Consider the following 12,223-nt stretch of genomic DNA (forward strand, 5'->3'; position numbering starts at 1 on the left):
GTGAATGAGTGAATGTGCTGCCTCAGTATGCAGGGGCGGGTGCCCCAGATACAGAGCTGTAATGAGGGTCGGGTACTGGAGCGGCCATCTCCTCTTCTTTAGTTCTCACGCTCCTACCTGGCAGAGAGGTGCCCAACAACGGGGAAAAGAGAGAGAGAAGTTCCTTTACCCTTCCACTCTCCCTCCCAAGACGAACTCCGCCCCCCTCCCTCCTCCCCGCACAGCACTACAGTCTGTGAGGTGGCAGTCCTGACGAGGACCCCCCGCTGACAGTCGGGGGCCCAGGGTCTCTGGCCAGGCCCCCGCGAGTTTTGGAACTCGAAGACTCGGGGTCCGGGGAGGATCCTCGGCACCTGCCGGGCCAGCCGCTCGGGCAGCCAGCGGAGCCGGGACGCGAAAAACTGGGCCACCCGCCCCCCGCAGAAGCAAAACAAGAGCACGCGCACCTGTCGGCTCCGCCCCGCCCCCGCGCGCCGGCCAATCGCTGGTAGAGGGCGGGGCCGGAGTGGGCGAGTCGTGGGCGGAGCCGGGGCCCCAGAGCTGTAGAGCTGGAGCCCGAGCCCGCGCGGCGCGTAGCAGCCCAGCCGGTGCGAGCGCAGCCTCGTGTCCGCCGCCCGTCCCCGCCGCCCGCAGCCTTGTCCCCGCCGCCGCCGCCGCCGCCGCCGCCGCCGCCGCCGCCGCCGCCCCCGGGGCATGGCCTGTCTGATGGCCACTTTCTCGGTCGGCACCGCCATGGTGAGTGAGCGCATCCTTTGCCCCCGGGGCTGGGTTCTGTTCTCCGGGAGAATAAGAAACGCACAAAGACCCGCACCCTGACACCTGCCCGTGAGCCCCGGGGAAGGCGCCCGACTCACCTCGCCCCCCGCCCTGGCCACCTGACGCCTCAGGATGCTGCTTGCAGCCGAGGACGGCCAGGGGATGGAGGAAGGGAAAGAGGAGGTCCCATAACTGGACAGATGGCCTTGACCTCGTCCGCCTCAGGGTGTCCGGCCTGGGGACCCATAGCATACTGGGGCGGGGCGGCAGCCTGGGCCAGAGGGAAAGGGGGTCCCATCCCTCTGCCCGCGCGCGTGGCGGGAGCCTGAGGATCCGGCGCTTCTTGCGCTGCTCTCCAGAGCGCCGGCACTGTCTAGGGGAACAAAAGAGAGAGATGGTCGAGAGCCTGGGCTGCCCCTTCGGCCCCGGGGACAGCCTCTCCCGGACCTGCTCCGGAGGGGGCGGCGGGCGGAGTTAGGGGGAGGCAGGTGAGGGGCTACCCTGGGTCACATTTCTCTACCCTGGGGAGAGACTGGGGTGGGGACAAAGGTGCTCATCTCACTCTTCCCAAGGGTGCCAGCTCCGTGGGGGGACCACCGAGTGCAGGCGAATTCTTTGCTAGACACTTACAGTAAATGCTGTTTCTATAGGTGGTCAGGAGTCTCCTCTTACCCCTTTAAAACATAAACTCACAGTAGAAAAAAGAAAAACAAACTAACTGTTGTCTCACCCATACCAGGGCCTTTCATTTCTATGCCCAGCACACCGGCAGTGCAGTGAGGTACTTCTGGACTGATTTCAGGTCATCTAAAGTACAGATAGAATAAAGTATTCCGTATTCCAAGCCATCTCCCCCTCCCCCTACCAATCCCCCCATGCATCCCTCTTCGGTCCTTTGTGTGTTTACTATCCTGCTAGTCACTTCCCATGAGCTGTAACCCCACCGTGCACAGCACGCACGGGTTTCTTCCCCACCCTTTGCCTTTATTTCATTTTTAGCATCCTGTATTTGAAGTCAGCAGGGCTCCGCAGGATTTGACCGACAGTTACCTCTAGCGTTGAGCGAAAGAAAAAAAAAAAACGTAGCCGGGTTTCTGCGCATGCTCTGCTCTGACAACTGCATCCTATGATTCCAAACAGGTTACTGTAGAACATACCCACCCTCGCCAGCTCATTATATAATGATTTTGTGTAAACCGAGAGAATGGGGCCGCAGACACATTGAGGAGGTTGGCAGAGCAGGAAAGAGCCAGGGGCAGGGGGATCCACAAGCCGGGTCCCATCTCTGGAAGGTCTCCGCCTTTATAACCTAGCTTCTTATATATGACAGGGATACCCAAATGAAAAAGGCACCCCCCTCATGACGTTTGCTTTTATCTGGTTGCATGTTTGGGTAACACTTGACTATTTTTCATTTTGCACTTGTTCATTTCTTTGGGATTCCAGAATGATGGTGGGAATGGAAAATGAAGGAGATTATTGTTAGTTGTGGGTAAAGAAAGTTTCAGGTCTTGGAGGTGCCTGGTAATTAACTCTTGAAGCCCTTTCAAAGCTGCAAAAGTGGCTTATACATGTAGGACAATAGTGAATTAGAATGTTTTAAGGTACAGGTGTTTTTGTCAAGATTTCCTGAGTGTTACCTTACGGTTTGATGCAGCACCAGAACTTAGGTGTTTCTTTCACATGAGACTGAGCTCACTTTTTTCAGAGAATGTTGTTTTGTGTGAAAATCATTCTCCCTGAAAACCTTGTCCTTTTTTAAATTTAAAATTTCGACCCAAGTCATAAACAGAACCCTAGAGACATTCCCAGGGCCCTAAACTTTCCTCTAGGGTCCAGCCCAGGGCTGACTGCCAGGTGTGAGTCTAGAGAAGGTGTCTTGGAGGATGGGAAAATCACCCACCTGTGTTCGCGAGTCCCTGAGCTGGGCTGGGTGGGGTGGGCAGGGCTCCCAATGGGATTGGCATTTGCAGCCGTTGGAAGCCAGGTTTTGGAGACGATGACGTTGGCACTCCGAGTGACCGTATCAGTGACACCTAGCCTTTGCTTAATTAAGGGCTTGACACTTGGGTTCTTTTCCCTTAGGCAGTGCTCTTGAGGGTGCTGGACCTAGTTTTCCTTTTCTGTGTGTGCTCAAGGTTCCAGTGTGTGTGTGTGGGAGGGGGGTCTGCCCTCCAAATGCAGGGTCCACTCATCTAGGTGGACACTGTAGCTGGCAGCAGGGAGAGAAGTGGAGAGAGTGCATGCCAGTACCTGGAGCCTGTGAGTTCTTCTTTCCTTTCCTTCCCACGATGCTGTGAAACGATGCTGAAAAGTTTCCATCTCCAACTGGACTTCCCTGAGTAAAGGGAGTGAACCAGCGTCACTATGGTCGGGGGTGGAGGCGGGGGTTGCTGGCTGTTAGAGACCCTCCCCAGCTAAATAGGTATCTCGATGTGCAAGGAAATCAGTGGCCAAGAAAAAATTCTTACCAATAGCAAGCAGAAACAGTCCAAATGGGTCTCCTTGGCACTCAACATCTGTGAATGTACTCGCTATTATTTACCGTTTATTATGCAGCACAAATTGTGTGGAGGGAGAGGGCAAAGAGAATGCTTTGGTAAGATAGGGAAGCATACAATGAAAGGGAACGAATAGGGAGGGAAGATATATTTGTTTCATTTTTAATGAGCTCCGGAGGCTAAGGACAAGCTAGCTGTAACCTACATCCTCCGAGGATGTGTTTGAAGAGAGCTGGTCTATTTTGGAGTGACAGCCACTACCTCCCATCAGACAGGACTGCAGGATTTTATTAATTGGACACCCGTTGGAAAGACGACGGGTGATGGTATGCATTGCTTTGGTTGCTTTGGAAGGTGGGCTTGTACAGTTTCCCCAGTCTCTTGTGGCTTTGCCTGTGATGGACAGGGGCTAGGATGGCCTAGGGACTACTGCAATTTGCCTATAGAAAGCCAAGCAATATTCCCGCATGGTTAGGGATGCTGCTTGTGGGAGCACCTTGCAGGAGCTGGCCCCCAGCTCAGCCTCTCCTTAGCCGTGGGGCCTCAGGCTCTGTGAAGTGGAGTGGAAAAGGGTATACCCCCTGTCGAGCTGTGGAGACAGAAGGGGACTAATCTGTGCAGCGTGGAGTGTAATTGGGCACATTGTCGTGCATTACTGAATGAATAGTCGCTATTGTTCATAATCGTTTACCTACCACGCAGGAGGCATAATAATTCATAACTTTATTTAGAAAGTACGGGCCTCTGGCTTCTCTCTTTCAGTTCCAAATCAGTTTACTCACCCAGCTTTGTCCCACCGGCCCGTCCATCTGTCTCCCTCCCCACTATCCCCAGCTAGTGGAGGTCACTCACTCCCACCACCTAGCTGCCGCCAGGGCTCCGGCACCCTGCTGAGCTACTCGGCTGCTGGCTACTTCCTCCTAGACATCCCTCTGCAGCCCCGCAGAGACTTCCAGATAGAGTGCAAATCCCTTAACAAGCTTGGCAAGCCCTCCACTGTGTGGACCCGGTGAGCCTCTCCAGTCCCATCTTGTTCGAGAAGCGCTTTCCCTCACCCCACATCAGCGCTCTAGCCCCTGAATTTCCGGTCTCCAGATGCTCCGCCCTCTCCTGCTGCCCAGCCTTCGCACCTGCTGTTCCCTCGCAGGGCCCGTCAAGAAGCAGCACCTCTCCTCCACCTCCTCTTGCTAAGCCCAGCTCACAATTTCCTCAGAAGCACCGTGTGTCCCACACCCCCAGGCCCGCCCTGCACTGGGTGACCCCTGCGGGTCCCAGTAGCGTCTTCCTTCTAGTCATGGCCCCTTCGTATTGAAATTCTTTGGGGCCCAGTCTTGGCCCTGAGCGTGTCTGGCTGGCTGGCTGCTGATCCCCAGGGCTTTATCGGGGCTAAGAGTGAGGAGGGAGGGAGTAGATAAGTGTAGAGGGGGAAGTCAGACCCTCCTCATACTCCAGGTTGGCATCTGCTCCAGTTAGGAGGAGGGTGGAGTAATGGCTGCTCATCCCCGTGTCGTGTGGGCTTCATCAGCACTGCGAGACCCGACGTGTCCCTGAGCTTCCTCAGGATGGTCCACCTTGGCAGGAAGGGGAAGGAGGCCACGCTCTGCGGAGGGGCTGCTGGAAACTCCCCGTCCCTAACTGAACACAAAACGATTGGCCACCCAGACTTTAGAGCCTCAGGACGCAACGCAGACATCTCACCTTTCAAGGTGGGGGGTGAGGATAGACTTTGGGGACCAGACCTGGAGCTAACTGCCCTGTCTGTTGGTCTCTCCACTACCCCATGCATGTGTGCGTGCTTAGTCGCGTGGGACCTTTTGCGACAATGACTGTAGCCTGCTAGGCTCCTCTGTGCATGGGATTCTCCAGGCAAGAATACTGGAGTGGGTTGCCAAGCCCTCCTCCAGGGGATCTGCCTGACTCAGCGATAGAACCCCTTTTCCTTCCTCTCCTGCACTGCAGGAGGATTCTTTACCACTGAGCCCCCCCGCCCCCCCCCCAGGCCAAGCCCTTCCACTACTCCACCCCGCCACATCCGCCCCAAGGGGTTGCCATTTCCTTCTCCTCCACTACCCCCACCCCGGGCCAAAGCCAGGACTGGTGCTTCCAGGACTCCTGTGGAGTCAAACTGGATTATAACCTGGGGAAAGAAGCTCCTGTTCCCGGAAGGGCAAGACAGGTGGCACAGGGATGGCATTTGGGGCTGCTCTGTGTGCTGGAGTTGAAGGTAAGCGTCGCACTGGTGGGTCAAAGCCAAGCTCGTGCAGAACTGGGGCAGGGTCTCTGTTGTTCCTTCAAGGGGGCGCATCACTGAAGGCGCTGGGCCAGCGCGGATGCAGAAGCCCTGCAGCGCCCTCCTGGGCGCAGAAGGGGCTCCTCCACAGCCCACGCTCTGAGCAGGCCCGTTGTCAGGCTGACACAAACCCGATTGTGTGGGGGATGCACGAACCCACTCATGTTTGCGTTTGAAGCACTTCACGTGCTCGGTGCCAGCAGCAAAGCAAGATTAATTTTGTCAAGAGTTTTACTCTGCAGTTTAATTTTTATCCACAGAACGTTACAGTCAATGAACTAAGTTCTGATGCAGTTAAGCTTTCCAGAGGTGGGAGATGCCTGGGAGGGGTGTGTGTGTGTGTTTGTGTGTCTTTTTCTTAAACTGCAAAACAACATTTTCAAGCATTGTAAGAACCAGTAACCCCTGTGGTCACATCTCCCCATCCCCTTACCCCTGCTTTAAAGATTTGAAACCTCCACATCCTCTGATATTGTGGGGGCCCCTAAATCCCATGATGGAAATAATGTCAGCTCATTAAGGATGCAGTCACTGTACACACAAGAGGTCATTCTAATGGGGAGAGGGCTTGTTTTGGTCACTAGAGTTGCTGGGGTTTGTAAGAATGTTTATTGATGGTCCACCCTCTGGTTTTGTTTTAGATTTTTTATTAGAAACAATAACGATCAAAAAGCCATCAACTTTAAAGAAATACCCCCACAAACCTATGGAAAAATAACAGTGTGATATTATTCCTATTTAGAACAAATAGCAGTATGTCAGGGGCTACCCAGGCTTACAGCCATCAGAAGGGCCTGAATTATCAAAGATGGTCATCCAGATCAGACTAGATCGGGCGGACTGCCTTCAACAGTATGGAGGTGTGTCACTGGAGGCCCACGCTTTTGGCACAGGGGGAATGTTCTCTCTTGATTCAAGAGACAGCTAGAAAAAGCACAGCACATTATTTGTCCACCCCAGGGTTCTTCTGTGTTTTGGAGGTGCCTGAAGCATATTGATTTGTTCAGCATTGCCAAGCCATTAGAAAGGATATTCCTTTCTCTGCATAAATACTTTTGGTTCTTGGGTCATCTGTTCAGTGGACTCACCGTGGAAGCCTGAAAGGCCAATGGAGCTACATATTAGGTATCCTGGTGATGCAGTGGAAGAGGCACCTGTTTTTATGGATGACTCATATTCTGGGATCCCTTCTGCCCCTCACTTGATCGTAGAGTTCCTTAAAATAGTCTGTGCTTCAGTTTCCTTGTCTGTATCACAGAGAAAAAAATCAAGCTTTCTAACACTTCAGAGCTATTATGAAGATACAGTGAGAGAGGAGAGTTGTAGGGTTTTTGGAAAATTTATAAGGAAAACACAAAGACCAACTCCCAGGGGTCCAAGTGATACCATTGCTCTTGAAAAAATGTGTATGAGGTTACACCAGGGAGGTACTGAAGGAGATCATCATAAAGCGTTTTCATCTGTGCATTTCTTAGCAGTCTCATGCATTTTTGTTGGGTTTTTTAACAAGTGGACTGTAAGTAGATAATTTTTTAGGGTGGCTGATGTTTCATTCTTTGAGGCAAGTGGTATATTTATTTTGGTTTTGTGATTAGATGTTATGATTCCTGAATAAGACGGTAGATCAGTTTCATAGTTTATCTTTAGCATATTTATAGTGGTAGAAGAAGTGAAGGCTGGAGAGAGGGAATTCCTCTAGAGCAGCACCCGTCCTGTGCTGCTGAAGGCGCGGTGGAGGGTGAGGAGTGTTGATAGATGACTCTGACTGATGGACGGTTCTGTCCTTGTGGTCCTTGCCGTGATGTAGCTTACACTCGGTCTCGACACTTCTTTCCTGTCTCTTTAGAACGGCTCTTCAGGGATGACAGAGCCCAAGTCAGTGTGCGTCTCGGTGGACGAGGTAGTCTTCAGCAACAGGGACAGGGACACCGTGGAGAAGGAGCTGCTGAACGGACATCTGAAGAAGGAGGACAACAATCTCACAGAAGCCCAGCGCCTCTCCTCCTTGCCTCGGAGAGCGGCAGTGAACATTGAGTTCAAGGACCTCTCCTACTCTGTCCCAGAAGGCCCCTGGTGGAGGAAGAAAGGTAGGGAGCGGAGCTGCTGGGACCCGTCGGCGGTGGGAGGAGCCCTCGGCGGTGGGCGGAGCCTTGAAGGAATCATCAGGTGGTTTGGGAAAATCTGGGTCTGGAAGGTGGGGGACTGTCTCTTTCCACTCCGGCTCTGCTGTGGCCAATCTGTCTGATTGCTTTATGCCTGATTTTTTTTCTTATCTATGATATGAACAGATTAGATTAGATGACTCAAGAGACATCTTGAGTGATTTTATTTTTGTCTTTTTAATTGAAGTGTAGTTGATTTACAATGTGCTGGTTTCAGGTGTAAAGAAAAGTGATTCAGTTTTATATATATATGCATATTTTTATAGCTTCTTTTCCATTAAAGGTTATTGTAAGATATTGAATAGCATTCTCTGTGCTATACAATAGGTCCTTGTTGTTTATCCATTTCATACATCGTGGTGTCTATCTGTTAACCCCAAACTCCTAATTTATCCCTCCCCTTCTCCCTCTGGTAACCACAAGATTGCTTTCTGTGTCTGTGAATCACACAGTAGTTCTTAATCTCTGATATGATCACAAAGTTTGACCAACGTTCCTGTGTGCTGGCTTCCAGTCTGAACACGGAGGGTTCTCTTTATTGGATGTTGTTAACGTTAGTCTTTCTAGATGGGACTTTTTTACTTTTTTAGTTTCAGAGAAAAATGGAAACCAGGTGTTTCCTCCCATGCTTGAAGTGTTGAAAAGTAACCACTGACCTAGGGTAACCTCTCTGGAAACCAGTTGTATATGTTTATAGATCTTGAAAGGACTGACTCAGGGGGGTGTTGGTGGGCTAGCCATAAACACAGAAGAGCTGATGGAGCAGGTGAGACTTCAGAGATCTTGGGAGACGCGCACACACAGGAGTTTGCCGCTGCCTTTTTGCTTGTTGTTGGGAATCGACAACTGATGGTATTTTGAGTTTTCTTCACAATGGAGATACTCCTTTGCTAGCTCTGGATTTTCAGAGTGTAGAGTTGATGCCTCCCTGGGTTGGTATTTCTTTTTCAAACCTGACTCACTTCTTCCCATGGAATTCACTCCTCATTCACCCCAGCTCTGTGTACCCACCCTGCGTCCATCTTTGGAGGCAGGGGAGGGAGGTGACTTGGAGAGGACATGTTAGATGTCACCCAGAAACGATGGTCTTTAGTTTCTAATGAACCATTTAAAACAACTGGAAAATCGTGAGGAATTTGGAACAAGGTGATTCAGGTACCTTCTAAATGTTTATATTGTTTAAACCTTTTAACTTAATCTAGGCTCTATCCTTCTTCCTTTAAGAAGAAGACCCACCAAGACTCACCTTTTTTTTTTTTAACTTTTCATCTTTCTGCCCTCTCTTGCCTTCGTTTTGTTTCCTACCACTTTGACACGAATCTGTTGAGACAGTTGGTGTGGCACCCCAGAATTCCTTGGAACCATGGTTTTAGAGCCTTGATTGACAGATCCCTGGGACTTTGGAGCCAAGTTGACTGTGGGATGACTGTGTGTCTGCTACCACAACCAGGAACAGATCCCAAACAGATACTATCAACAGCTGATAGTATCTGAGTGATCTGAGACTTACATTTTCAGGGTGTGCCAGCCTGTTTCATTAACAAAGAAATTCTGTGAGAGGCTCAGAAGCCTATTTGTTTGAGCCTCTTGAAATTTCAACATAAATTTCCAGCTTTTTCCTTCTTCACTTGAACAAAGATTTTTATTGAAAAAATGCACTGAGTGACTAGGAGGACATTGTGAGGTTTTGACCTGATGTGTCTCTATAGATAAATGGTGGCAAACCTGTGGGATACACGAACAGGTTTCTGTCCACGTGTAATGTGTGGCCTTAGAAATGTGATCATGATGTTAGAAGTGCTTAGATGGGTATTTTTCAAATTTCAAATGGAGACAACTTGCAATGAAGAAATGCCAACATTTGAAAACGGAGGCAGAATGTTGGTTTGAAATCCAACCTGGCAGGTGTTCACTTGGGGCTCTGGCAGGTGAAGAATATCACTTCCTGGCCAGATGTGTGGCTTGCCCACACTATAGTCTCTACTTGTTAGAAATGGTCATGCTGATTGTCAATGGAAATGGCCTCTTAATTAGCAAGGGAGAGGCCACCAAGGTCCATGGCCAGTGGCCTACTAGGAAGCCTTGTCCAGGTGGCTTCCGGGTAGACACTTACCCTGAAGTAACCTCTGTGTAGGCTCGGGATGGGGGCCTGGGTGGAGGAGTAGGGTGTGGGCCCCAGGGACCTGCCTGTGAGTCAGAGATGGTTAGAGCCAGAGTGGAAGACAGGTTGATGTGTCCGGGTTGCTGGTTTCTCAAGCAGCAAGGCCTGACTTCTCCATCTGGCTTCCTCCTTGGCCTCTGCAGCACCTGTGTTCACTTCCCCCGGCCCTTCCCTCCTTCCCTGCACTACATCATTTCCTTTGTTCTTGTTGCCCTGGTGGTTTATCACTCCCGCACGCCCAGAGGCTGGGGGCTACTTGTCCACCTTCTCACCAAATACAGAGGAAGCAGCATGTGCAGGACTTGCCCCAAGCCTCAGCTTCAGGGATGGCCAGAGGCTGGACAGTGGTTTCAGACTCGGTGGCCCAGCTTGGTGCCCAGGCCACACCTGGTGCAGGGCCTCGGAGTGCCAGGGTCCCTGTGGCCACAGGGCAGTGGTGCTCTTCTCCAGGCTCAGTGCCCATGAGGCCCGCTCTGCTGCTGCTCATCCAGCTGGCCAGTGTCTCCCTTTTCTCTTGATGGCAGCTTTATATTTGGCGTTACCCCTGTGTGATGTGTGATGCCAGGCGTCATGCCAAGTGCAATTGACTGTTGGGGCAGGAGCTTTTGTGCTTTCTTCTCTTACCATGTTCTGTTTTTCTGTCTGTATTGTTTGTTTTTTAAAATTCAACGTTATGTGCCAAGCTCACTATAAGGATCACAGCGGGGCTGAACGCAGTGCACCAAGGAGGGGAGAGGCGTTTCTGAAAGGAAAATGAGAATTGTGGGTTGAGAGGGTGACATGTTTCAGGACTGCCCGGTTGTATAGTGAGTGATGGACACAGGAGCCTGAAGGCTGGGGTGACCGCTCAAAGTCAGAGCCAGCACCTCGACTTGGCCTTGGATTCCTATCCATGCTTCTTCCCCTCACACAGACACTAGTCCACTCAAGTAAACTCCAGGAAAGCCTCCCCCGACCCCCATCCCAGAGCATGGTGCTATACACTAACTCGACACAGAATGCTGTAGCAAAGTCAGTCACTGGCGTTAGAATAATATCACAAGCTCCTACATAATTATTTTAAAAAAGATGGGAAAAGGAAGCTTCATAACCCTTAGTGGAAAGGATGTGAGTGACGCCATGTTTAAGAAGGCGATGTCAGCACTGGTTCTTTACAATTCTTGAGCTTGATGGTTGCCCCGCATTGACTGTGGCCTTTAAGAAAACATCTTGTATTTTCAATTGTCATTACACTTGCACTATATGATTAATGATGTCTTTAGAGGAAAATGTGGATCGTGTAATAGATTCCTAGTAGAGAGCATAATTGTGAAAGGAGCCATTCCCAGGAGAAAAGAGTGCCCCCCGGGGAGGATCTCACTGACTTCTGATACGGTAATGACTTTACCTCAAGGAATTCACTCATGGAGCCGGAGTTGATGGGACAGATGACTGGGAACAATTTGGACTTTGGTATCATAACGTTAACTAGTCACGTGAACTATTGTGTTGAGGGAAGTAAGGGAACATCTAATTTAATTGTCCTCACTCACCCCAGTGTGACTTAAATTTGAAAGTAGCTTTTGCTTTGTGGAAGCTAGGCACTGCATTGTTGTTGGTAACATTTAGGACTCCATATATATATATATATTTTTTTAATTGGAGTATAATTGCTTTACAATGTTGTGTTACTTTCTGCAGTACCAGGAAGTGAATCAGCTATATGTATACATATAATCCCCTCCCTCTTGAACCTCCCCCCCACCCCCACTCATCCCAGCCCTCCAGGTTGTCCCAGAGCACTGAGCTGAGCTCCCTGTGCTAGACAGCAGCTCAGCAGCCCTGTTAGGAAGAGAATCCACGTCATGAAAGGCTGAGGTGGAGCAGAGGCAATTCTACACACAGACAGCACTCTCTGGCTTTCAGAGCTTGTCCATGATGTGGAGTAGTGGGTACTCTTGAGTTGTCTGCCTTCCAGAGAGAAGGAAGCCATTTCCATTTATAAAATTCAAGCAGCACTTTGGTTCAGGTGACTCAGAAGCCAATTCTGTCCTTTTAATACACTGAGTATAGGAGATTCGGAGACATATCCCAGGTCACAGGAGCAGGGGAGGTGGGACACAAAAGCACGGGAGCTTTGAGACTAGGACCCGACGAGACACCCAGTAAGCCCCTGGCCCCAACATGGGCAACTGACAACAGGACCACCATGGCATGAGTGTACTTCACCCTTTTTACAAAACCACTAAGGGTTGCCTTGACTGTTACTTCTGATTTATTTTCCCTTTAATAGGCCTGCCTGGATGTCAGTCACCTCTGCCTTTCACAGGGACCCATAAAGAGGTTTTTTAATCTCTTGGAGAGGCTTGGCTGT

General features: G+C 50.6%; 1 protein-coding gene across 4 annotated transcripts in view; it reads left to right on the top strand.

Annotated features, from left to right (window-relative positions):
• Positions 1-591: 591 nt before the first annotated feature.
• The window catches only part of ABCG1 (ATP binding cassette subfamily G member 1), a 69,042-nt gene continuing 57,410 nt past the window's right edge, over positions 592-12,223 (top strand). For 2 of the 4 annotated variants that reach the window (XM_055569740.1, XM_055569741.1), the window contains exons 1-2: positions 592-735; positions 7,394-7,634. In XM_055569740.1, coding sequence (XP_055425715.1) covers positions 694-735; positions 7,394-7,634 — 283 coding nt within the window. In that variant the 5' untranslated portion in view covers positions 592-693. Of the gene's footprint in view, positions 736-5,436; positions 7,064-7,393; positions 7,635-12,223 lie in introns of those variants that run through there. The other 2 variants (XM_055569738.1, XM_055569739.1) reach the window with 1 other exon arrangement.

Source organism: Bubalus kerabau, chromosome 2 (assembly GCF_029407905.1).
Source record: "Bubalus kerabau isolate K-KA32 ecotype Philippines breed swamp buffalo chromosome 2, PCC_UOA_SB_1v2, whole genome shotgun sequence".
Taxonomy (NCBI): domain Eukaryota; kingdom Metazoa; phylum Chordata; class Mammalia; order Artiodactyla; family Bovidae; genus Bubalus; species Bubalus kerabau.